This window comes from Rhinopithecus roxellana, chromosome 2 (genome assembly GCF_007565055.1).
Source record: "Rhinopithecus roxellana isolate Shanxi Qingling chromosome 2, ASM756505v1, whole genome shotgun sequence".
Lineage (NCBI taxonomy): Eukaryota > Metazoa > Chordata > Mammalia > Primates > Cercopithecidae > Rhinopithecus > Rhinopithecus roxellana.
In genome coordinates, this window is record NC_044550.1 from 2,656,955 (window position 1) to 2,684,532 (window position 27,578).

At 34.1% G+C, this 27,578-nt stretch overlaps 1 protein-coding gene across 2 annotated transcripts in view; it reads left to right on the plus strand.

Moving 5' to 3' along the window:
- CCSER1 (coiled-coil serine rich protein 1) overlaps positions 1-27,578 on the plus strand; it is a 1,539,837-nt gene that overhangs the window by 847,048 nt on the left and 665,211 nt on the right. Inside the window, exons 9-10 of one of the 2 annotated variants that reach the window (XM_030921410.1) lie at positions 3,782-3,859; positions 24,355-24,462. In XM_030921410.1, the coding sequence (XP_030777270.1) occupies positions 3,782-3,859; positions 24,355-24,414 (138 nt within the window). In that variant the 3' untranslated portion in view covers positions 24,415-24,462. Of the gene's footprint in view, positions 1-3,781; positions 3,860-24,354; positions 24,463-27,578 lie in introns of those variants that run through there. The other variant, XM_030921405.1, reaches the window with a different exon arrangement.

Sequence of the window (27,578 nt, forward strand, 5' to 3'; positions counted from 1 at the left end):
CATAATATGCTAGCCCTTTTTGCTTTTTCTAAGCACACATGTTTTATTAATCATAAATGTGAAAAAAATAAAGGGTGTATTTTGTCATTGCTTGGAAAGGAAACTTAAAGACAATTGGGTATTTTGTCAGGGGCATAGATTTATATATAAAATTTATCTACTACAAATTGAGTTGTTTTAATTCTTCACTATCCCTCAGAGAGGTTAGAAGAAGGAATGACAATGTCTCCTTACATGGGAGACTACTGAAAGAGAGCCACCTTAAATCACATGGTGTAAATTCATTGGTGGTCAAAGCTCAGCACACTTCCAGTTTCTCTTCTCCATATTGCTTCCTTCTGTATGGATGCATACATATATATCCCTTTTTATGTACAATATAAAGTGAAGGATGTATTTAAATAAGTTCCATCCTCATTTAGTTAAAATATTTTATGGCCTTTAAGTATAAAATCATATTTTGAAAATTGAGCTGACTCTCAAATCTTTTGACATAGCATTCTATCCTTTCTGGCATAAACTTGAGTTACCACTCTAATCTCATTCCTCACATTGTCCCTTTAATTGACTCCCTTTAGGCAATTTTGAAGTAGTAGTTGTTTATGCATATCTTTGTCATGGTCTCTCTGACTTCTAAATATTTGCAAATACTATTGCCTTCTTAGGTTCCATATCACTCAGTTCCACTTCAAATTGGCTAATAGTAATTCGTTTTTCTGGTCTTAGCTGGGATGTCAGTAGCTTCTACCGTTTCCATACATACACACCTCCGGCTCTCTCCGTGGTAACTATACTTTTCCTATAGAATGCTGATTGTCTTATTTTTCTGACTCACACTGGAAGTGTCTTCATAGAAAGGGATATATTTTCTTTTTTTCCCTTAGTGTTCCCTCTGCCCTAAGCAATTACCATAATATGCATTTAATAAAAAATTATAAAATCCAAATATATTCCTATCATGAAGGTGAAATTTCTCTATATTGAAATAAACTGAAGATAATTTTAATCAAGAATTTAATCATTGGCCGGGCGTGGTGGCTCACGCCTGTAATCCCAGCACTTTGGGAGGCTGAGGCAGGCGGATCACAAGGTCAGGAGATCAAGACCATCCTGGCTAACACGGTGAAACCCTGTCTCTACTAAAAGTCCAAAAAAAATTAGCCAAGCATGGTGGTGGGCGCCTGTAGTCCCAGCTACTTGGGAGGCTGAGGCAGGAGAATGGCGTGAACCCAGGAGGCGGAGCTTGCAGTGAGTCCAGATCACACCACTGCACTCCAGCCTGGGTGACAGAGTGAGACTCCGTCTCAAAAAAAAAAAAAAAAAAAAAGAATTTAATCATTATATCAAATCAATATGAAATTGAAAATACATGATGATACTTTATTTCTATATCTCTGATAAAATATCTATATTTATGAAATTAATATAAATTTATTGCATAAGAAATCAAAACTATCTGCAATTCTACCCTCTAGTAATAGCTACTTTTGTGGTACATTTTCTGTTTAATTATCTATAAAACTATTTTTATACATATTAAATTTATCAGTCTATAAATTTCCATCTACCATTTAGAAATGCAGGAGCTCCATTAAGAATCATCTCCCGAAAGCTATGTATTATTTCTTTAATCTTCTAATTGTATGTGATAGACGTTTGTCATAAACTTTCATATGTTTATGGCCTTCTATTATGCTAGAAATATTTAATTCTTAATTCTTTGTACCTAAGTCTATAGGAAACTTAGATTTTATTCACTACATTTGAGTATGGCACACATGTGCATACCATAATAAACAATTCAAATACATCATTTGTTGTAATTAATGCCTACAAGAGGGAGTGACAATGATATTACTGGGAAATGTCTGTGTTTTGTTTAATTTCCAAAGATAACTGTTACTTGAAGTTTTTGTTCATTTGTTTGCTCTTGTTTTGGTTAGTATATTGGTTAATAAAGTTGCTTGGAATTTTATTTATCATTATTTGAATTTTCTAAGTCTTATAACTCAAACCAGTAATCCAGAAGTTACCAACACTGTCCAACTCCTATCCTCAAGATGAAAGCCCTTGAAATAGAAATGTGAGCTGTGGCATAATGGAAGCATTTGGCAGCTATTTTCCCCTGCTCTATACATGAGTGCATAGACTCTAATTTATACACAGAAGTTTATATAATTACAGATTTGCAATAAAATTTACTTTTCACATACTTATGATTCCAATCTATCTCAAAAGTAGATAATCAAACTTTCCTGAACAACTTTTCAATGATGGACAACATTATTGCTCCTTTACCTATTACTACCTCTCCGTGTTCTTTTCTTCATCCCAATCAATATGTCTAGATGAATACAATTTGTTTTTTCTTATTTGAAATTTGGTTTGGAAAATGCAGCCACATTTCTACTTATCTTTTTCAAAAAATTAAAAACTTCTACCTCACTGATGTAACATCTTCCTGCATGATCTAATCTGCATCGAATTTTTCTCTGACTAGCAGAACTAGATGCTTTGTGATTAGGAAAGTCAGAAGTGATGAGACATTAATAGAACATAAAATATTTCTTTTCTATATTTCAGTAAGTTAAACTAAATTATATTTACCTAAATTATGTACGTACTTTGATAAACATCTCAGATAATCTTAAAAATACCAAGCAGCAATGAAGGAAAGTGTGAGGGAATAGGGAGGTAGGGGAAAAGGAGGAGAAGGAAGGAGAGGGAACAGGAAGGGAGGTGAGGATGGAAGAATTTTGTGTAACTGGAATTCTTGAGAGTGAGGTTCTTGATCACCATTTTCAATCCTGGGAAAGGAAAAATTAAATCACAGTCCTTTATCATTTGGGTTTTATGTAACTATTAACCATTCAAAAGAAAAGAAAATGATAGACCTTCTGCTTTAAAGCAAGTGGAAAACACAATCCCATGGAATCCCACGAATTTCTTTGAAAACTGTCTCAAGTTACTTAAACTTCCTAAACTGTATTGCTTTTGTTTAACATGAGTGGTATTTATAGTAAATATTTGAAGATAAAATGTGATCATGTGAGTACAACACTCTCAGCTGTGAGAGGCACTTAGTAAATACATCACGTAATAATTAAACTCAAGATCTCATTTTAAGTGACACATTCAGGAATGAGAAGGGAAGGTCCCGAAAGAAGCACAGTCAAATTAGTTTACTCAGAAATTGTAGTTTTTCATTTGAAATATGAAATCCCAACCTCCTTCGTGTATTACTTCCCTTCCCTAGTTATCACAGGGTTGGATTAGTGTCAGTCTCTTGAAGTAGACATTCCTAAATGTGTAGAGGTTTTTGGAAAGAAGAAGCATAAAAAATTAAAACAAACTGAATGGAATCCATTGGATCATTTATTAAGAATATTTTTTGTTTCAAATATAAATGCTCCGAAACTGGATCAGCAAAATAATAGCAACTAAGTTATTTTAAAAAGATAACAGGAAACAACGCATGGGCATTTTGTCTTGGATTTAAGCACATTGTGACTCCACTGTTGAACTGTGGTTCTGACTCAGTGATGCCTAGAGTGGAAGAAAAGATGCTTAAGGTGGGACAGTTGTGACCTAAAAATTAAAGCTCTAAATATTTAAGCTAATTTTAAGAGCACTGACAGAGCAAAGCGTATGCACAGAGAAGAACATGAATTATACACTAATCAAATTTTAATAAGTGGAGAATGTTAGTATAGAAGTACACACCTCACCAACAATATGTTGTTTTTTTTTTTTTTTTTTTTTTTTTTTTTTCATTTTGCAGGGAAAAGTTCGGCATTTACAGAAGGCATTTGCTTCAAGAGTAGATAAATCCACACAGACTGAACTACTAGGCTATGATGTAAGTAGCTCTGTAAAATCATTTTTATCTTCGTTTTTGGTATTCAGACTTCCACAGTTTATTTACCTTTGCGGCTGCTGTGTCCATGCATTGATTTAACAGAATTTAGTGGTGCACCATTCATCTTTTGCTCTTAAACAATCCCCAATTACTTTCTGGAACTAAAAAAGATAATTACAGGAACCAACTAGCATACCAATGTCTTATCAATTTTTTTTAAACCAACAATTTTGTTACAGTCTTTTGAATTAGTGAATTTGCAGACATGTAGAAGATATGCATTAGAAAACTAGGGCAATTTATTTTTGAGAAAATATTTATTTATTAACAGTTTAATAAAGTTACTATGTTTGTAATCACCAAAGGTGAAGCACATCATTTTTATATGCAGACACGTAAAAGCAAAAACAACTTTGAAGAAACATTTAAAATAATTTTTTAGTTCTTGGGCTTCAGTGCAGGCAGCAGAAAGTAATTTAATGGAAAGTGTTTTTCTGTTAGTGCAAAATACTTGTTGAACTGTCAAAATAGGATTGTAAAACATGTTTTAATACAGTATTACATCTAGTAACATTGGATTATTTGGGAAAACATTGATATAAATACCCATTTTTTTCTTAAACACAGCTAAGAAATTTGCATTTTGACTAAGTTCATGACTTTAAACTTCCTTTTGATGAAAAAATAAAGAAAGTAATTTGATCTTGTAGCTAACATGTATGATGACCCCCTCTTCTACTTAGATATATTTATTATTATTTTTAGCTCTTTACTGATAACTAGAAATAAAATAGAGATAATTTTAAGTTTTATGATGATGAATAATGATAAATTATATGTTTATCTGCATGTTCTCATTATGTTAAATAGCAAACTTGGATGCTACTTTTGTGTTGCCGTGCAAGCTATATTATTTAATGTAAAACTACTGTTCCCTTTTAGGAAATAAACCAAAGCTTTGAATTACTGCACAAATTGTTTTTAAGTGTTTATATACCTTGTTTTTTTAATTAAAAACAACACTAAAAGCTATGAATTAAAAATTATTGTATTACACTTATTTTAAGATATATTTATTCTAGATATCTAAATTCTCTATCTCAATTTTGTGACTGAAATTCTTCTAGCAGTGTTGTATATTATTTAACTTATGTTAATTTCTAATTTTAAAAAGAAATAACTTTATGGTACTTAAAGAGGATTTACCACAAGTAATTCAATATTGGTCTTTTGTGGGGTTTTTTTCCCTGTCTAAAAACTTGTTTTTGTTTGTTTGTTTGTTTGTTTGTTATTTGAGACGGAGTCTCACTCTGTTGCCCAGGCTGGAGTGCAGTGGCGTGATCTCGGCTCACTGCAAGCTCTGTCTCCTGGGTTCAAGCGATTCTCCTGCCTCACCATCCCAAGTAACTGGGATTCCAAGCACCCACCACCACTGCCAGCTAATGTTTGTATTTTTAGTAGAGACAGGGTTTCGTCATGTGGGTCAGGTTAGTCTCGAACTCCTTACCTCAAATGATCCACACGCCTCAGCCTCCAAAAGTTCTGGGACTACAGGCGTGAGCCACCACCCCCTGCCTAAAAATTTTTTAATAAAAATATTTATATGCTAGTCCTTAGGATATAAACCCAATACATGTTTTACAAATAACAATGTTTGTAACTGTAAATCTGCAAGATAGAGAGTTAGTTAAATATGAGTAATAAGATCATAATTTTCATTAAATCTTATTCCAATATAACGTCATACAACACAGGGACTACAAGTTAAATTAGAATCCACTTACTTCGAGGCCCAAAATTTTTAAATAAGTTAACTGAATTTCAGAAAAACGAAGTCACATTTTACTACTACATGACCTTTGTTGGGAGTCTAGTCTTTTATTTAAAGTAATGTGTTCGGAAAAGGGAAAACAAATGTACATTTGGATGCAAATTTTCAATTTTATTCAATTTAAAGAAGCAATGTTTGAGAGATAGAATTCTAACTTTTTAAGTGGCAATATAAATATAAAATGTAAGACTTTTATGTAACACCATCAATTTTATGTGACACTGTTAGTGATTGCTTGTGAGAACTGGTTACTGAGGAATGAATGACACCTCTGGGGAAATGACTAATCTGTGAATAGTTATTCTAACATCATAGTTACCAGCAGCCTCTTATGTATTTGCCTATCCATGCCTCATAATTTACTAATTTCTACAATATTTCTTATATCAAAGCCATTTAGTTCTCTAAGCATGAAAATAAAAATTTAAAACGAAGCCATGGTAATTGTTAATCCTCATTAAATCTTCATTGTTCCTAGCTTGTTTCATGTGTTACAGTGATAGTTTAATGCATCTTACTGTATTGAATTAAGGTTAAAGAATAATACTTTTTTGACAACGAGTCTTTAAAGAATCCCCTTCGTATGAACAAATTAAATTTCTAAAATATGCATGTAAAAACTTATGAAAGTAACTAGATGTAACTGTAATACTAAACTTTAGGGCAACTTGCATGTGAAAAACTGGGGATGGAAATACTTAAACAAATCAAAAATAAGTAAAACACTTTCAGTATGATGAATTACATAACTGGAAATATATAATTCATAAATAGTACAATTTCTCCCATGACCAGGATATATTTTGAATATTTATTTGTAATTTTTAAAATATTTTATATGCAATAGTAATCATTTATTCTTCAGTTTATGGTGTTTTGTTCTGTTTCACCCTCAGGAAATATAGTTTCACCTTATTTTAACTTTCAAAAATATTGTATACACACATGTATCTATTTATAACTTGCAAATTGTGTTTATTCGAAAACAAGAAATATCTCATGGAAATCTTGTACATTATGGATGTTTCTTATACTCTTTTGTTTTCTTCTTAAAGCTGCCAGCATTAGCCACAAATTGTTCTTTACAGATTATTATGGACCATATTCTATTGGTATGAGTATCAGAATATATGACACTACATGTCATCATTAATATAATTTCCTTGGGAAAATAACTGTTGCTACACATTTTGCTTAAGATAAGAAATAGGATCCCCAGAAAACATTAATTATAATAAAATCTATTAAAAATTCACTGCCATGAATAAGTTTAAAGATTTGTACAATAAACTACTTTTATCCTGCACCAGATTTGTCAGGAGGCGTGAAACTAATGTTAGTTTACAATGTGCTCTGACTTCTAATGCACATGGCAAGACTTAAAAAAAAAAAAATTCAGAGTGTCTCAGCACAGGCCTATAAACACCATAGTTTTTGTGATGAGGGAGATGGTTAAATAAATGATGAATGTGTCTTAAATAATCAATGTCAATTTAACCTCTTCCACGTTCCTCTGTCTGCACAGGCTTAGTTTATTGAAAGATCAAAGAATAATTTCTTAGGTGTCACTGTGTTATTAAAACAGGAAAGAAGATGAATAGATGTAGTCAAGTAGCATTGCTGCCCATTCCAAGATTACATTGAAGGGTAGGGAAGTTTTTTATCTAATTACATCAAATGTATAAACAGATGTTTCAATATAGTATATATGCTGTCTGTAAATATTTTATAGCTTGAACTACTACAAATCGCGTTTTGATTACAATATTTGAGAGTGAATAATCAAAACATTCTAAAGATCTTATTTTCTGACAGTGAGAAATTCAGATACTTTCATTAATTTGACATCTTTATGGACAGCTTTTTTTAAACTTCCATTTTATGTCCTGAAGAAGGTTGTTTTTGAAAATGTGACTTTAAGTGTAACTTTTCTTTTCAGATAATGCCTGAAATTGACACAGAATATTCACAGGATTTAAAAATTTCTCTGAGCCACAAATGCACTAACGTTTTGAATAAAGCAGTTTCTTCCTTTCATTAGCATGTGATTTACACTTATATTTAATTAGAAGCCGTTTTTAGGCTTGAACTCGCAGTGTTTTCTTTAAGACTTCTGACGTTATCAGGTATTTCATTAAATATTAAATTATTAATTATTGTTAGTTTAAATATCATTAGAGGTTTCAATTTGGCTACAGAAAATGGACTGAACTGTGGTATCACATATTTTGTCTCAGTCATGTATGAATAAAGCATAAATCAGTTTATTAATGGATGCTCATACCACTGTTTGTTTTTTCAAATATTTTAACACACTTTCCAAATGATGAGATTTGCTTTATAAATACAGTTTTCTACTTATACATGAGGAAAATAATATTATTTGCATCATGAATGTACACTTTGAAAAACTTTTCAATGCAATTATCTGTGTATTTCACAATCCCTGGTACTTTTCTCAGATTTAATTTTGGTGATGCTCCTGGCACAGTTAGTTTGCACACAGTCCTAAAAAATATGAAAATAGTTCATCATGCTGTATTCATGTTAGGAATAAGAATGATTAGTTTTTACCGTAATTGTTTTATTAGATAGAGCAGAAGTGTTTTTTGTGCTGTGCTAATATATTATGTCTGCCTATGGATTAAGCCCCATTCTAAGAATTGAATATCAATTAGGCTTTCTCATCATGCTGCTAATATACTGTAGTTTATTAAAATTTCTCTTCTGCTTTTATTTATTACTTCTATCTTCTTAAATTCATACTTCTCCTGATCATGTATGAATGCGCTCTGGCATTTATTAGAAAAAAGTGACTCCCCCCCAAATGCTTCATGTATTTATATTTACTTATCTCAGATAATTCTATTTATTTTTACAAATTAAAGAAACATTTAATTTTAAAAATTGAGTTATATATTCCAGATATTCTTATGGACTATATTTTTTCCCATTACATTAAAGAAAACTTTTAGATAAGAACATTGTTTAAAAACACCTATCATGTTTAAAAACATGATTATCTGCCACGAGTGCTTATTAACATTTAATGGAGTCACATCTTATCCAGTGGTAATGTTCCAAGGGCATCACTTTGAAAATTTATTCATGTTTTCATTCAAAAAATATGACTAAGTCCCCTCTAGCAGCCAGGCTCCATTCTAGGTCCTTGGAATATATCCTTTAACCAAACAAAAAAATATTCCTGCACGGAGCTTGCAATTGGTGAGGGCATACTTAAAAATCAATAAGCTAAGTAAATAAGCAAATTATATAATGCATTCGAAGGTGCTGAAAGCAATGTAAAAAATAAAAATAGCACAGAGAAAGAATAATTCTAAGTGTATAGTGGGAGGGTCAAGACTATGATCAGAAATTTTGAATAGGGCGATATAGGGAGATCTGAGTTTGAGATTTGAGACTTAAAGAAGGTGAGGTGAAAATCATGTGTAATCAAAAGTTCCTTTGTGATGTGCTTCTTGAATATTCTTTGATGTCCCTTCAGTCAGTAAGAACTAAGCACTTTGTCATTGCTGGAGCCCTAGATAAGAATAGCTTCATTTAGACATCATGCAGCATAAAAATTATATTCTAGATCATAAAACCTAGATTCAGGCTCCATACATCAAGAGACTCACACTGGAGGAATACAATCTATCTGAGGGAACAGCCGACTCAACTCTTCTATATCATGTTCACCTAGCATAAGCACTGAGAAGAAATCTGGGTGAAATCAACCACACCGTATTAATTACATTTGCTTCTCCTCTTTCTGTTTGTTACTTGCATTCACCCTACCCTCTTTTTTCCCTGAACAGTATTCTTCCAGAGCAGACAGAGTTGGATTTATATGCTTTAAATATATAAGTAGACTTCATTGTATATCAGCATACCCCATTTATCAGAGGTGTGTTGGTTAAACTAAACAACTATAGAAAGCACTCAATGATTACTTGGTGGAAAAAAATTAAAAGCTGCTAATTTTTTTATAACTCTAAAAATTTATAACAAATTAATATGCATTGTTTCATTCACAAAACATACAGGTGTGGATATTGCTATATACTATTTTTCTATATTACTTCTTTTATATTCAACAAGTATTTAAAAATTACTGTGTTAGGCCTTTTAGAATGAAGTATTAAACTCAAATCAGCATAGACAACTAGTAATTTCTAAACGTAAGTGCCAACATGCAGTTGTTTTTATAGTGTTGCACTGAGTAATTCTTTTTAAAATCGTGAATATTTGCTTAGGAGCCAGATCCCCCTGGACTGATGCCAGGTCTTTAATTCTGCAGTGACTGCATAGAATTAGTATCAGTGAACCGACAGCCCTTTTGTTAAGAGAATGTGTGGTTGAGATCCTTATGAGGAAAACAGCAAGGCTAGATATCATCTATGAAAGTTATTATAATTATAAAAATATTCATTAAGATGAAACTGCACACAAGGATGGGAAGAGAATGAGTTGTTGCTGGTCCAAGATTGTAAAGCTTGAGTTGCAGAAGAAATAAGTTTTGAGATGATCTGCACAGCAGGGTGACTATAATTAATGATAATGTATTATGTATTTCAAAATAACTAAATTTCAAATGTCTCACTACACGAAAAGGACAGGTAATGTGATGGCTGATGTGTTAATGTGTTTGTTTTAATCATTCCACATTGTATACATTTATCAGTATCAAAATATCACATTGTACGCCATTAATGTATACAATTTGTCAGTTAAAAATCATGTTAACTTAAGAAAATTTGAAAAGAGTACACACGCAGGAGGTTTTATATAGTTTAAAATAGTAATAATAGATATCATATTTGCTGAAAATTATGTTGTGGTAGTGTTCATAAAAGAAAAGAAAAATACGTATTTGTTGAATGAAAAATTTCTTCCTGTCCACTTCTACTTCCAATTCATAGATTGCTACCTTTATAGGAAATCTAAGTTTAACTTCAAATTTTTCTAATATTTTTCCTAGACAGCCTTAGGAGTCTTTTAGAGTATCTAATGTACTAAGTACATTATATAATAAGTCCTGGCCGGGCGCGGTAACTCATGCCTATAATCCCAGCACTTTGGGAGTCCCAGGCGGGCAGATCACGAGGTCAGGAGATCGAGGCCATCCTGGCTGACACGGTGAAACCCCGTCTCTACTAAAAATTCAAAAAAAAAAAAAAAAATAGCTGGGCGTAGGCGGTGCACGCCTGTAGTCCCAGCTACTCGGAAGGCTGAGGCAAGAGAATGATGTGAGACCGGGGAGGTGGAGCTTGCAGTGAGCCGAGATCGCGCCACTGCACTCCAGCCTGCAAGACAGAGAGAGACACTCTGTCTCAAAAAAAAAAAAAAAAAAAAAAAGAAGTCCTTACAGAAAGAATTTTTACCACCCCTTGGAAGGAAACACCAAGTATAAGCTTGAAGTATCTCTCATTGTCTATTTACAATGCATCAATCAATTGCTGCTAATTATTATAATTTGTATGAAGTTAAGTTCTATGACTTTATTCAGGTACTTGTTTAAAGTAAATTTTTGTGGACTTCTATTAATTTATTTCTATCAAAAACATTGCTTTCCTTTGATGTGGTCTACAATCAGGAAAAATTTGCAAAAGGAAATGTATCTTTATTTTATATATATACATATACACACACATATGACATACATGATATATATGTACATATATTGGCATACACACATAAATATCCTTGAAATATATATATATCCTTGACATATATTTGAAATATATATATATATATTCTTGGAATATATATTATATCCTTGAAATAGATGTATCTCCTTGAAATATGTCAATGAAATATATATCTGTACATATGCACACACCAAAACATTATGTATTAATACACACACGCATGCACATGTGTACACACACACACAAATAAGACATAGGTAAAAAAAAAAAAATTGCTTTTATTTGATGTATTATTCCCATCATAGAAGTTAGAATTAGTTGCATTCTTTAATTTTTCTGTGTATATAATAAGAATTACTGAGTATCGTATCTTACATTAACACAATGTTGAAAATGATTATTTGAATTTTAATATGATTAAATTGAATTTATATAACTATTAGCTAGGAATATTTGCTGTCCATTTTATTATACTTGGTACATATTAATATAAAGATAATTTCTTTTTAAGGTAATAATCAAATTAACTCTCAAAAACACTAATTTTTTACTCACAGAAATCATAAACCCATATACCTTCTAATGAAATAGTGATAATAATTTTTTCCGTAACATAGATGATGGTATTTTGATTTTCACAGTACACTAGCTCATGACTTTTCTGTTTTGTCTTGGTTGAGCTTTTGTTTCACTAGCCTATCAGATTTCATTAAGTTACTTAATTTTTCTCTCAGTTTTCTCATGAGATCTGCTATTCCCTTTGACGACTCTACTTGTACTTGATTTAGATGCACAAAAATGGATAATATGTACCAAGAGCATTAGTCCTTATAGTGGTCTTTGTCCATCAAAATGTTTTTCAGCCACCTGATTCATGCTTTGGGATTTGAGAATAGCTAGCTTCTACCTTTTGCCAGTGAAATGACTAATATTGATTTGAGAGGGAAAAAGTCATTGAAATGTTTATATGAATAGTGTTTCAAAATAAAACTGTAAAGGGATTTTTAACTTATAAAAAGCCACAGAGAGATAAAGGGGAAAAAAAATCTGTAAATGTTTGGCTTAATAACAAGCCAACAAAAGAACAGGAGTTTTCAGAATATTACATTAGAAAGTTTCCTAAAAGAGAGCCACATGTAGCATTAACTTTATGCTCTATAAAATAAGAATCCCAGGAAATTTTAATCTTTTTTGACGCCACATTGTTAAGACGGTAATTAGAATTTTAAATTTATAAAGTTAATCTATTATAGAGAAAATTTATACCAAAAAGAATGTCATTTGCATTTCACAGTACTTAAAGAATCAAAGTTCTATACATACCAGAATTATTTCAGGTTTGCCATTATTTTATACATTTTGTGTTTATAAATGGATTTATAGATTTGAATTTAAACTATCACATAAGAGGATATTTATTTAAAGTGTGGTCTAATACAGAGTACCTTTCAGCGAGAAAAGTAGTTAAACAGGTTTAGCATTTTGTTGTATTGGAAAAGTATACCCTAAATATGAATGAATTATTCATAAGCCTAAGAAAGTGCTAATATAGAATGAAAAGTATTATGTTTTTAAGTTTTGGGGGTTATAAGAAACACTTAGAGCCAGGTGCAGTGACTCACGCCTTTAATCACAGCATTTTGGTGGCCGAGGCGGGTGAATCACCCGAAGTGAGGAGTTCAAGACCAGCCTGGCTAACATGCTGAAATCCCTTCTCTACTAAAATTATAAAAATTAGCCAGGCATTGTTGCGGACAACTGTAATTCCAGCTACTCAGGAGGCTGAGGCAGGGGAATCGCTTGAACCCCAGAGGCAGAGGTTGCAGTGATCCAAGATTGTGGCACTCCATGCTGGGCCACAGAGCAAGACTCTATCTCCAAAAAAGAAAAAGAAAAGAAAAGAAACAATGTTATTCCGTCTCAAAAAAAAAAAAAAAAGAAAAAAGAAAAAGAAAGAAAGAAAGAAAGAAGCAATGTTGCTCCAAAAATGTTACCTGGAAGTGTTTTTTTGTTTGTTTATTTGTTTTGGGACCGAGTATTGCTCTGTCGCCCAGCCTGGAGTGCTGTGGCGCGATCGCAGCTCACTGCAAGCTCCGCCTCCCAGGTTCACGCCATTCTCTTGCCTCAACCTCCCGAGTAGCTGGGACCACAGGCGCCCGCCACCTTGACCGGCTAATATTTTCATATTTTTAGTACAGACGGGATTTCACCATATTAGCCAGGATGGTCTTAATCTCCTGACCTCATGATCCACCCGCCTCAACCTCCCAAAGTACTGGGATTACAGGCGTGAGCCACCGTGCCCAGCCGAAGTGTTTTTTTTTTTTTTTTTTTTTTTGATTTATGAAAAAGATGCTACAGACCCTAAATGAGTCTGAAAAAATTAACTTTTCTTTGCAGGAGTATCAGTAATATGACACAATCATATGTCATAAAATACAAAACTAAAAAGAATTTATGTAATTCATGAAAATGTAAAAAATACTTGGTGTGAGTGTATTATTTTATATACTTTTGAAAGTTTTTTTTTTTTTTCCTCCACTTTGGTTTTAGTATGTTAAAATAATCATATAAATGCTGGCTTATCTATAAATATATTACAAGTACATAAACATATATGTCTTCATATATGTTTTTGGCATGTCAAATAGATCCATATTATTTTCCTGTAATATTAATGAATGAATTTTACTGTTCATAATTTAAAGGACTGAATATCATTAAATCACATTAATATTTTAAACATTTTTTACATTTTGTTTTAAATTTTCTCCTACTAAAGAATAGCAATGGCACATACTCTCCGGAAGAGGATTTTGAAAATGCTAATAGAATTATGTATGGTATTATCCTACACCTAGCAATGCTATCTCTAGAAATTTAACCTGAACATACACTTTCATGTGTGCCAAACAATATTTTCATAAGATTTTCTTTATGATCATTTTTTTGTAACAGTTAAAGATGAAAAACAACACACATAACAATAGGGGGCTATTTGATAATGGATTATCATCAAATGAGTTACAATATAAGGACAAATACAAGTGCAAAAAAAATCTAAAACTTCAATCAGAAGTAAAATTATATTACTATTGTTGTAATACTTGGGAAGTTATTTGTGTGTTATAACATTTAACACCTAAATCTAATGTTTCTAGCATCCAAGTTATTTCAGGATAAGAGAAAATAAACATAACTATGAAAATACAAGATAAAGGAAAGAACCTGGTAATGTTATATTCAAATGTAAAGTGTCAATATGAACTTACTATTTGTTAATTGAAGAATATTTTCTTGTTTTGCCCACTGAAAAAGTATAGACCTTTCAAGCTTATAGGCTTAAATTTCAGTAGTCAGGAAACAGAGGAGGTGGGTGAATAAGTTAAACAATACCATCAGTCAACAATCAGACAAAATCCAAATGGCCAGTATTCTACAAGACAACTCATATGGTATCCTTAAAAATGAAGATGCTACTAAAAAATACAAAAACTAGCCGGGCGAGATGGCGGGCGCCTGTAGTCCCTGCTACTCGGGAGGCTGAGGTAGGAGAATGGCGTAAACCCGGGAGGCGGAAGTTGCAGTGAGCTGAGATCCGGCCACTGCACTCCAGCCCGAGTGACAGAGCGAGACTCCGTCTCAAAAAAAAAAAACAAAAAAAAGGGGCGGAGCAAGATGGCCGAATAGGAACAGCTCCAGTCTCCAACTCCCAGCGCAAGCGACACAGAAGACCGGTGATTTCTGCATTTTCAACTGAGGTACTGGGGTCATCTCACTAGGGAGTGCCAGACAATCGGTGCTGGTCACCTGCTGCAGCCCGACCAGCGAGAGCTGAAGCAGGGCGAGGCATCGCCTCCCCTGGGAAGCGCAAGGGGGAAGGGAATCCCTTTTCCTAGCCAGGGGAACGGAGACACACAACACCTGGAAAATCGGGTGACTCCCACCCCAATACTGCGCTTTAAGCAAACGGGCACACCAGGAGAATATATCCCACACCTGGCCGGGAGGGTCCCACGCCCACGGAGCCTCCCTCATTGCCAACACAGCAGTCTGCGATCTAACCACAAGACAACAGCGAGGCTGGGGGAGGGGCACCCGCCATTGCTGAGGCTTAAGTAGGTAAACAAAGCCGCTGGGAAGCTCGAACTGGGTGGATCTCACAGCAGCTCAAGGAAACCTGCCTGTCTCTGTAGACTCCACCTCTGGGGACAGGGCACAGTTAACAACAACAACAACAAAAGCAGCAGAAACCTCTGCAGACGCAAACGACTGTCTGACAGCTTTGAAGAGAGCAGTGGATCTCCCAACACGGAGGTTGAGATCTGAGAAGGGACACACTGCCTGCTCAAGTGGGTCCCTGACCCCTGAGTACCCTAACTGAGAGACATCCCCCACTAGGGGCAGTCTGACACCCCACACCTCACATGGTGGAGTACACCCCTGAGAGGAAGCTTCCAAAGTAAGAATCAGACAGGTACACTCGCTGTTCAGCAATATTCTATCTTCTGCAACCTCTGCTGCTGATACCCAGGCAAACAGGGTCTGGAGTGGACCTCAAGCAATCTCCAACAGACCAACACCTGAGGGTCCTGACTGTTAGAAGGAAAACTATCAAACAGGAAGGACATCTATACCAAAACCCCATCAGTACGTCACCATCATCAAAGACCAGAGGCAGACAAAAGCACAAAGATGGGGAAAAAGCAGGGCAGAAAAGCTGGAAATTCAAAAAATAAGAGTGCATCTCCCCCTGCAAAGGAGCGCAGCCCATAGCCAGCAACGGATCAAAGCTGGTCAGAGAATGACTTTGACGAGATGAGAGAAGAAGGCTTCAGTCCATCAAACTTCTCAGAGCTAAAGGAGGAATTACGTACCAAGCGCAAAGAAACTAAAAATCTTGAAAAAAGAGTGGAAGAATTGACAGCTAGACTAATTAATGCAGAGAAGGTCATAAACGAAATGACAGAGATGAAAACCATGACACGAGAAATACGTGACAAATGCACAAGCTTCAGTAACCTGACTCGATCAACTGAAAGAAAGAGTATCAGCGATTGAGGATCAAATGAATGAAATGAAGCGAGAAGAGAAACCAAAAGAAAAAAGAAGAAAAAGAAATGAACAAATCCTGCAAGAATTATGGGATTATGTAAAAAGACCAAATCTACGTCTGATTGGTGTGCCTGAAAGTGAGGGGGAAAATGGAACCCAGTTGGAAAACACTCTTCAGGATATCATCCAGGAGAACTTCCCGAACCTTGTAGGGCAGGCCAACATTCAAATTCAGGAAATACAGAGAACGCCACAGAGATACTCCTCGAGAAGAGCAACTCCAAGACACATAATTGCCAGATTCACCAAAGTTGAAATGAAGGAAAGAATCTTAAGGGCAGCCAGAGAGAAAGGTCGGGTTACCCACAAAGGGAAGCCCATCAGACTAACAGCAGATCTCTCGGCAGAAACTCTACAAGCCAGAAGAGAGTGGGGGCCAATATTCAACATTCTTCAAGACAGAATTCTAAACCCAGAATTTCATATCCATCCAAACTAAGTTTCATAAGTGAAACAGAAATAAAATTCTTTACAGAAAAGCAAATGCTTAGAGATATTGTCACCACCAGGCCTGCCTTCCAAGAGACCCTGAAGGAAGCCCTAAACATGGAAAGGAACAACCGTTACCAGCCATTGCAAAAACATGCCAAAATGTAAAGACCATCCAGGCTAGGAAGAAACTGCATCAACTAACGAGTAAAATAACCAGTTAATATCATAATGGCAGGATCAAGTTCACACATAACAATATTAACCTTAAATGTTAATGGACTAAATGCTCCAATTAAAAGACACAGACTGACAAATTGGATAAAGAGTCAAGACCCATCAGTCTGCTGTATTCAGGAGACCCATCTTACATGCAGAGACATACATAGGCTCAAAATAAAGGGATGGAGGAAGATCTACGAAGCAAATGGAGAACAAAAAAAAAAAAAAAAAAAGCAGGGGTTGCAATACTAGTCTCTGATAAAACAGACTTTAAACCATCAAAGGTCAAAAGAGACAAAGAAGGCCATTACATAATGGTAAAGGGATCAATTCAACAGGAAGAGCTAACTATCCTAAATATATACACACCCAATACAGGAGCACCCAGATTCATCAAGCAAGTCCTTAAGAGACTTACAAAGAGACTTAGACTCCCATAGAATAATAATGGGAGACTTCAGCACTCCACTGTCAACATTAGACAGATCAACGAGACAGAAAATTAACAAGGATATCCAGGAATTGAACTCATCTCTGCACCAAGTGGACCTAATAGACATCTATAGAACTCTCCACCCCAAATCAACAGAATATACATTCTTCTCAGCACCACATCTCACTTATTCCAAAATTGACCAATAATTGGAAGTAAAGCACTCCTCAGCAAATGTACAAGAACAGAAATTATAACAAACTGTCTCTCAGACCACAGTGCAATCAAACTAGAACTCAGGACTAAGAAACTCAATCAAAACCGCTCAACTACATGGAAACTGAACAACCTGCTCCTGAATGACTACTGGGTACATAACGAAATGAAGGCAGAAATAAAGATGTTCTTTGAAATCAATGAGAACAAAGACACAACATACTAGAATCTCTGGGACACATTTAAAGCAGTGTGTAGAGGGAAATTTATAGCACTAACTGCCCACAAGAGAAAGCAGGAAAGATCTAAAATTGACACTCTAACATCACAATTAAAAGAACTAGAGAGGCAAGAGCAAACACATTCAAAAGCTAGCAGAAGGCAAGAAATAGCTAAGATCAGAGCAGAACTGAAGGAGATAGAGACACAAAAACCCTCCAAAAAATCAATGAATCCAGAAGTTGGTTTTTTGAAAAGATCAACAAAATTGACAGACTGCTAGCAAGACTAATAAAGAAGAAAAGAGAGAGGAATCAAATAGATGCAATAAAAAATGATAAAGGGGATATCACCACTGACCCCACAGAAATACAAACTACCATCAGAGAATGCTATAAACACCTCTATGCAAATAAACTAGGAAATCTAGAAGAAATGGATAATTTCCTGGACACTTACACTCTTCCAAGACTAAACCAGGAAGAAGTTGAATCCCTGAATAGACCAATAGCAGGCTCTGAAATTGAGGCAATAATTAATAGCCTACCAACCAAAAAAAGTCCAGGACCAGATGGATTCACAGCTGAATTCTACCAGAGGTACAAGGAGGAGCTGGTACCATTCCTTCTGAAACTATTCCAATCAATAGAAAAAGAGGGAATCCTCCCTAACTCATTTTATGAGGCCAACATCATCCTGATACCAAAGCCTGGCAGAGACACAACAAAAAGAGAGAATTTTAGACCAATATCCCTGATGAACATCGATGCAAAAATCCTCGATAAAATACTGGCAAACCAGATTCAGCAGCACATCAAAAAGCTTATCCACCATGATCAAGTGGGCTTCATCCCCAGGATGCAAGGCTGGTTCAACATTCGCAAATCAATATACGTAATCCAGCATATAAACAGAAGCAAAGACAAGAACCACATGATTATCTCAATAGATGCAGAAAAAGCCTTTGACAAAATTCAACAGCCTTTCATGCTAAAAACGCTCAATAAATTCGGTATCGATGGAATGTACCTCAAAATAATAAGAGCTATTTATGACAAACCCACAGCCAACATCATACTGAATGGGCAAAAACTGGAAAAATTCCCTTTGAAAACTGGCACAAGACAGGGATGCCCTCTCTCACCACTCCTATTCAACATAGTGTTGGAAGTTCTGGCTAGGGCAATCAGGAAAGAGAAAGAAATAAAGGGTATTCAGTTAGGAAAGAAGAAGTCAAATTGTCCCTGTTTGCAGATGACATGATTGTATATTTAGAAAACCTCATTGTCTCAGCCCAAAATCTCCTTAAGCTGATAAGCAACTTCAGCAACGTCTCAGGATACAAAATTAATGTGCAAAAATCACAAGCATTCTTATACACCAGTAACAGACAAACAGAGAGCCAAATCATGAATGAACTTCCATTCACAATTGCTTCAAGGAGGATAAAATACCTAGGAATCCAACTTACAAGGGATGTAAAGGACCTCTTCAAGGAGAACTACAAACCACTGCTCAGTGAAATAAAAGAGGACACTAACAAATGGAAGAACATACCATGCTCATGGATAGGAAGAATCAATATCGTGAAAATGGCCATACTGCCCAAGGTCATTTATAGATGCAATGCCATCCCCATCAAGCTACCAATGAGTTTCTTCACAGAATTGGAAAAAACTGCTTTAAAGTTCATATGGAACCAAAAAAGAGCCCGCATTACCAAGACAATCCTAAGTCAAAAGAACAAAGCTGGAGGCGTCACGCTACCTGACTTCAAACTATACTACAAGGCTACAGTAACCAAAACAGCATGGTACTGGTACCAAAACAGAGATATAGACCAATGGGACAGAACAGAGTCCTCAGAAATAATACCACACATCTACAGCCATCTGATCTTTGACAAACCTGAGAGAAACAAGAAATGGGGAAAGGATTCCCTATTAAATAAATGGTGCTGGGAAAATTGGCTAGCCATAAGTAGAAAGCTGAAACTGGATCCTTTCCTTACTCCTTATATGAAGATTAATTCAAGATGGATTAGTGACTTAAATGTTACACCTAATACCATAAAAGCCCTAGAAGAAAACCTAGGTAGTACCATTCAGGGCATAGGCATGGGCAAGGACTTCATGTCTAAAACACCAAAAGCCACGGCAGCAAAAGCCAAAATTGACAAATGGGATCTCATTAAACTAAAGAGCTTCTGCACAGCAAAAGAAACTACCATCAGAGTGAACAGGCAACCTACAGAATGGGAGACAATTTTTGCAATCTACTCATCTGACAAAGGGCTAATATCCAGAATCTACAAAGAACTCAAACAAATATACAAGAAAAAAACAAACAACCCCATCAAAAAGTGGGCAAAGGATATGAACAGACATTTCTCAAAAGAAGACATTCATACAGCCAACAGACACATGAAAAAATGCTCATCATCACTGGCCATCAGAGAAATGCAAATCAAAACCACAATGAGATACCATCTCACACCAGTTAGAATGGCAATCATTAAAAAGTCAGGAAACAACAGCTTTTGGAGAAGATGTGGAGAAATAGGAACGCTTTTACACTGTTGGTGGGATTGTAAACTAGTTCAACCATTATGGAAAACAGTATGGCAATTCCTCAAGTATCTAGAACTAGATGTACCATATGACCCAGCCATCCCACTACTGGGTATATACCCAAAGGATTATAAATCATGCTGCTATAAAGACACATGCACACATATGTTTATTGTGGCACTATTCACAATAGCAAAGACTTGGAATCAACCCAAATGTCCATCTGTGACAGACTGGATTAAGAAAATGTGGCACATATACACCATGGAATACTATGCAGCCATAAAAAAGGATGAGTTTGCGTCCTTTGTAGGGACATGGATGCAGCTGGAAACCATCATTCTTAGCAAACTATCACAAGAACAGAAAACCAAACACCGCATGTTCTCACTCATAGGTGGGAACTGAACAATCAGATCACTTGGACTCGGGAAGGGGAACATCACACACCGGGGCCTATCATGGGGAGGGGGAAGGGGGGAGGGATTGCATTGGGAGTTATACCTGATATAAATGATGAATAGATGGGTGCTGACGAGTTGATGGGTGCAGCACACCAACATGGCACAAGTATACATATGTAACAAACCTGCACGTTATGCACATGTACCCTAGAACTTAAGGTATAATAATAAAAAAACAGAAAAAAAGAATAGTACAAGTCTGTTTTTCTGTATCTTAAAAGTTTTCCCAATAAAGGGTATGTTTTCCCAACTTAAAAATACGCAAAAATATTTAAATGGCATTATAGTAAGATGTAATGTATGGCCAGGACTAAACTGGGATGGGCAGTCCAGCAGTAACATGTATTTGAGGTACATCTGAAGAAATTTGAACAAGGATTGCTATTAGATATGATGAAAACTTCTTTACATGAACAGTTAGAGGTTACTACTGGGGAAAAAGGCAAGTAAAATGAAAAACAGAATGTACTATGCGGTTCCCTTTTTAATTAAAAAAAAAAAATAAGTGGAAATGAATCCAGAAAGCTTAGTATAGTGGTGATCTCTGGTTTGTAGGAATGTACCATTTTATTTCCTTATTTTTGTTTATCTCTTTTTGTCACTTTTTGCAATGAACATATGCATTTTTATAATAATAAAATGTACTTTCAAAGTATAAATACATTATTTAAAAAAGAAAACTCATCACTGCAAACTTGAATATGAAATTATTTGCACAATGTATTTGCTTTCTATTCAAGACCTACTTTCTTACAAAATAAAATCACTTGGAAAATTTTGTGGAAACAAAGAATTGAATGACAATTTTGTTTCTAAAATGTAGTTATTAAAAATAAATGTTAAATATTGCAGAATTTTTCTTTCTAATTTGACAATATATTGAATGCATTATACCTTAAAGCCCAAGAAGACTAGTCTATTTTGTAGCTGATTTTCCTAGTTTATAATATCCCCAGAGTGGTAGATCATAAAAAAGAATCTTTCAAATTATTATTTTCACTACAATGTACTCACAGGAAGCCATTTGTTCTCATTAGGTGAACTTTACTGTTTCTTTGCAGTTGTCTTCGTGTTCTACTTGCTCAAAATGACACAGATATATTAAAGTTTTTTTTTCTTTTTTTCCACTTCACATTACAAATACTAGAATATTAAAACTTTCGTGGGAAGAGAAATTTTAGTATCATATATTTTCATTACATGTGTGTCTCTGAACATATTCAGGCTATTATGGTATTTTTCCTTTCATTTTACTATTTTAAAATTAAGAAGTGGACCTGGGTTAGACTTTCATTAAGTATATGAATGTTAGGAGCCTTAAATTACACAGAAAAACAGAATTCCAGATTTCTGAAATGTATAAAATAACATATAAAAATATATTCTCTCTGTCTTTCACATTCACTCAACCAGTATTTGTGTAATAAATACTGAATGTCAGACATCTTCTTAATGTTTAATCCTTAGTCTTAAAGATTTTGTGGACTTTTTTTTTAAGAAAATGGCTGGCAATACCATATTTGCATCTGTGTGTAACACACATTTGTACTCCTGATGTTCCTTGTATTACCCCTATTCATTTACAAACAGTTACGTAAAAGAAAAAAAAAAGAGAAAGAGATATTCCAGACACTGAGATTGTAGCAGTGAACACCAAGCAGAGGCAACCAGACAAGTTTTTTGTCTTCATAAACCTCATATTCTAGTCAACGAAGACAGGCAGTAAACTAAAAACCAAAGAAATAAACAAGAGAATTTCACACCATGTTAAGGGCATAAAGGAGATAAACAGAAAGATGAGATTAAGAGAAACTAAATGAAGGGAAGGAGCTACTGTCTAGAAAAGAGCCATCAGGGAAGATGGTTCTGCCAGTGTTGCATTTGAGCTGGAACTCGAGTGATGGGTCACTGTTCACAGAACCAGGACAAGCGTGGTGACAGGGAAAATCATACTGCCAAAAACATTCAACTCTCAATCCTGCTGAGTGCTTCAGGATTTCCTCATATTGCTTTTGGTCTTGTCATGTTACATTTAGTCTCTATGCGTTCTAATCTACGTAACACCACAGATACATTTTCCAAAAATAAAAAATAAATGCAAACACACAGCTTATGTTGTGTTGTATTTCTAATTTGAAACACACACACACACACACACACACACACACACATACACACTGAATGGCTCAATAAGGCATGTAGGATAGAATCCACACTCCCCAATCCAGCATCTATGGCTGCTAAAATTGTACCCTCCCCTATTTATGCGGTTCGAACACCTACTGTTTTCAAACTAAAACCTTTTATTCCATCAACACTGATTCATTACAAACTGTTAATCATTTTCTAAGTTTTTAGGTTTCGTTTCATTTTTGGTTTATTTTTAACCATTTCATCTGGAACACCTCTGCCCCACAATATATCTCTATTTTAAGCCAACCTCCAATTTCATATCCTTGATTGGACAACGCAAACAAGGAGTGATTTCTCTTTCTGTAGAACTCCTTCAGCAGTTACCAGTTCTATTTAACCTACCTTCATTTTACAGTTACCAGTCCTATATAATATTGCCAGTTTCCTATATTAGCATGTATATGTCCTATTTATTATAACTTACCATCTTTGTAGTATGGCTCATCCTTTCCTCTATTCATTTATATCATTCGAACTAAATTTTTACATTCCTGGGAGCAGATATCACATTCTATGCTTCTTGCAATTTATACTTCTTTTCATATATAGTACCAGCACAAAATGAAGTCTCCTTTTGTAAAAAGGGTGAAATATTTTGAAATGTCTTATATTTCTTATTACTTAAAATTGCGATAAAGTTTAGAGATTAAAATATAATAATAAGAGAATAATTGTTGCAGATTAACAAAATTCTGTTGAAGCTTTGTGTTTAGTACTTTGGATGGTGACTACGGGTTACAAAAATACCAGGACAGCCACGTGAGACTTACATAGTGCTTAATTATTTCATTTTCTTGCAGTTTTCTTTAAGATGGAGGAATACATAAAGAAAAACAGTTTATTAAAACTTGTTTTTGTGCTCTAATTATAAAAGCAAGGAAATGAAAATATTTGCTAACTAATCTTCCCTCTTTAATCTCATGTTTGGTAATACAGCATATTTAATTGGAAGTTGGGAGCCTATATGCATTACTAAATGTATTTGTTATAAATGTTAAGAGCAATTTTTGATTGAGAAAATCATAAATAGAACCGTTTTATGTTGGTCTGTGTTTGTTAAAATTCTGTGAACATTTTAAATATTCATATTAAGTAAAATTTCATTTTATTTTATTGATTTCATTCATTTCTTTTTGTTTTCTTCTTTTCAAGGCCCTGTGGAATCCTACATGCACTGAAGGTTTATTTAAACCAGTACTTATTTCAACTTAGGTTAAATCATTATTTGACAATAAGAAATGCATCACTAATCTATGACATGTAAAATATTGAGTAAAAACAATGTTTTCATCATTTCATATTTTAAGTATGTAATATAGAAGTATTTTCAGTTCAATTCACAATTTTTGCATTTGCAAAAATCATATAAAATATTGATGAAGATTCAACTAAACATATTTCTGCTTTATTCTCATTGTATTTTTAAAACAAAAATAGATTTTGTTTAAAAATTATTTCTATATACAAATGTTCTAAAATGTAATATTCCACTTGGCAGTAAGTATTTTTTGTTCACTCTTCTCATCCATGTCATTGGTCTCCCTGGTTATAGTCTTAATTTAATTTCATCACATATTCTATGTAGATTAGATAAGTTTGAAAATAATGCCTTTAGTGTCTTCCATCTTAGTAGGACATTTCCTACTGAAGAACAAAATGATCTACAATTTGTTTTCCCTCGCATCAAGATCAAAAGATGAAAGCAGTATGTCTTTAATTAGAATAAATAATGAAGAGTCTTATTCTGACTACAGAAAATGTAACACCTGTTTAGATTCCTAAATAGTTGAAGATGATTTATTGGAAGTTAACCTCATATTAAAGGGAGTCTCCTGAATGTATCCGAAAAGGATATCTGTGGCCTGGACATGACATTGCTTCCTTATTTCTGTGTGTCTTTGTCTGTTGCCTTTGTGTAACAGGTCACTTTAATTATCAAGTGACCAGGTGGCTACAAGGCACTCCTGAATGTTGCAGTTTACTGCAAGGATAGGTGACAGAGATAGACAGCCCAAAAGAATGGCTCAATGTTGTGGTCAGGGTTCAGGGCAATAGAAAAGTCATAGAGCCAAGAAGAAGAAAGCAGGTTTTACTGAGAGTTCTCCGTGTTGTGCAAACAGACAATGAAGTAATCATGGTTAATGATGGTAACCTTTATAAATATGTTATAAAATTAATTAAATTATTTCAATCGTTATGTAACATAATATTATGAATCGTAAATGCTGGGTTTAAAACATGGTATTAAAATAAAAACTATAAATATATTTATTTACACAAAATGGTGTATTTGCCCTTGTTGGTTTTGCCTCTTAAAACACCCTCTGCGATCTAAAATACAAAAACATTTGTTTGTTTTTCTAACAGTTTTCTGGAGTTCCTTCTTGTATCCTATTCTTATCTCTTTTTGTTGTCTTATTTTATATTTGAAACCTTTAAATGTAGATAATGTAAAACTCCATCCCCTTAAATTAAAGCAGTCCCCTGGTAAAGATTTTTATCTACATGAATGGTCAATACCGTATTATCTTGAAGAAGCAAGAATTCAATTGAAGACCTTTTGACCAGGCTACCAAGACAAAATAATTTGTATTAGCAAGTGAAGTAAGTCAATAAAGAAAGGTACATTTTTTCCTCAAAAGCAATTTAGCTGAAGCTTTACAGAAAAGAAAAGGTCACCTGTTTCGAAAGGTACAATTTTATGATATATTTTTAATACCAGCAAAACACTATTTCTCTTTCCTCCCTCCCTCCCTCCCTCCCTCCTTCCTTCCCTCCCTCCCTTCCTTCCTTCCTTCCCTCTCCCTTCCCCTCTTTTTCATTTTATTCTTTCCTTGTAACTGAATCAATGCTAAATATATATCAGTAAACATGTTTACACATAAATAATTTTATTTTCAAGGGGAAATATTTTCAGACTTCCTCACAGTGTTCATTACATAATTTGTCCACTAGACTCTTAAAGTGTTTTGTATAAATATTTATTTGATTACATTAAAAATGAAATTTAAATAGGTATTAATGGGGATGTTGTGTTCGTTTTTAGAAAAATGCGTGAGAACTGTTGTAATTTTTGTGCTATATTCCAACGTGTAACAAAATTATAGTTGATAATTATTTACCAAAGGAGGGACAAGAGACATCAGTATTTATTGATCAAAGAAACATTATTTTCTACTATTTTGCCAGCATGTTTGTCCAAAATGTTCTCACAATCATTAATTCAAACTATAAGATTGAGCAAACTTGCCATCATCTTTCAAATAAAGAAAGGAACTCTTTCTCAAATTCATATAACTTTTCTAATAAAAGACAAAGACATAGATTGTTCTCATGTGCTCCACATCAAAAGTCGGGGTTTTGTTTTGTTTTCCCGATTCCAAAATGCTGGTGGGTTGTAGAATTGCAGAATTCAATACAATGTATGCATTCATTACATATGCAAATATATAGTTGTGTATTATGTGTATATTATATTATTAAGCTTGAATTTTGAAGTACTCTTTATGAACTAGGGATAATTGCAATGGTAAACATTTACTATGTGAATGCTACCTACTATGCCTAAGGTATGAAATGTGTGAGTTAAGGGAAATATTTTATAAGAGTGAGAATGATTTATACAAATATAGAGAAATGCATGGAAGGAAAGCCATGGATCCTTTCGCTAGGTACTTCAATGACTATGAACATATTTTATTTATGTTTTAAATCATTCTGACAATTTAATTTGACTTACCAAGTTTTAGAATGTAGGCACTTACCATTATCTGTTAAGTTTATTACATATAGCTATGTTTTAAATGATTTTTTTAATGAAGACCCTAAAGTAATATGTTATTATATGCATATGTTACTATATGATATCCATATGATTTTATTGTGACACATTATTTTATTGTGACACACATAAAAACTTCCTTAGTTTTCCTTAGTTACCTAAATTTAGTATTGTTTTAAATATTTATTTCATTATAAAACAAAATGCACTTTCTTTTTCATATCTAACTTGCAACTAGAAGCAGAAATGTCCAAATTTAACAAGGAGATGCTTTTCATGTTGTATTTTGAGCTTACTTCTCCTTATAGTACTCTCCAAATACAGTTATATACTATTTTAAGTTTTTCATATGTAATCACTCTCTCTCAAACAAATCTGTCTTACTTGGTGATTTTTTAGGTAATCACCAGTATTGTATGCTAGCACCTTGAAAAGGAAACAGTAACACTAACTTATTTTCAAACACGTCAATTTCATTTGCTATATTTACTTGAAACAAGTCTACATGTCAATGAATAGATTGATGTGTATATCCCCCTTTAGGGGAAAGAAAAAGAAAAACTATTCTTTCTTGGTGTTAATAAGCATTAAGTGT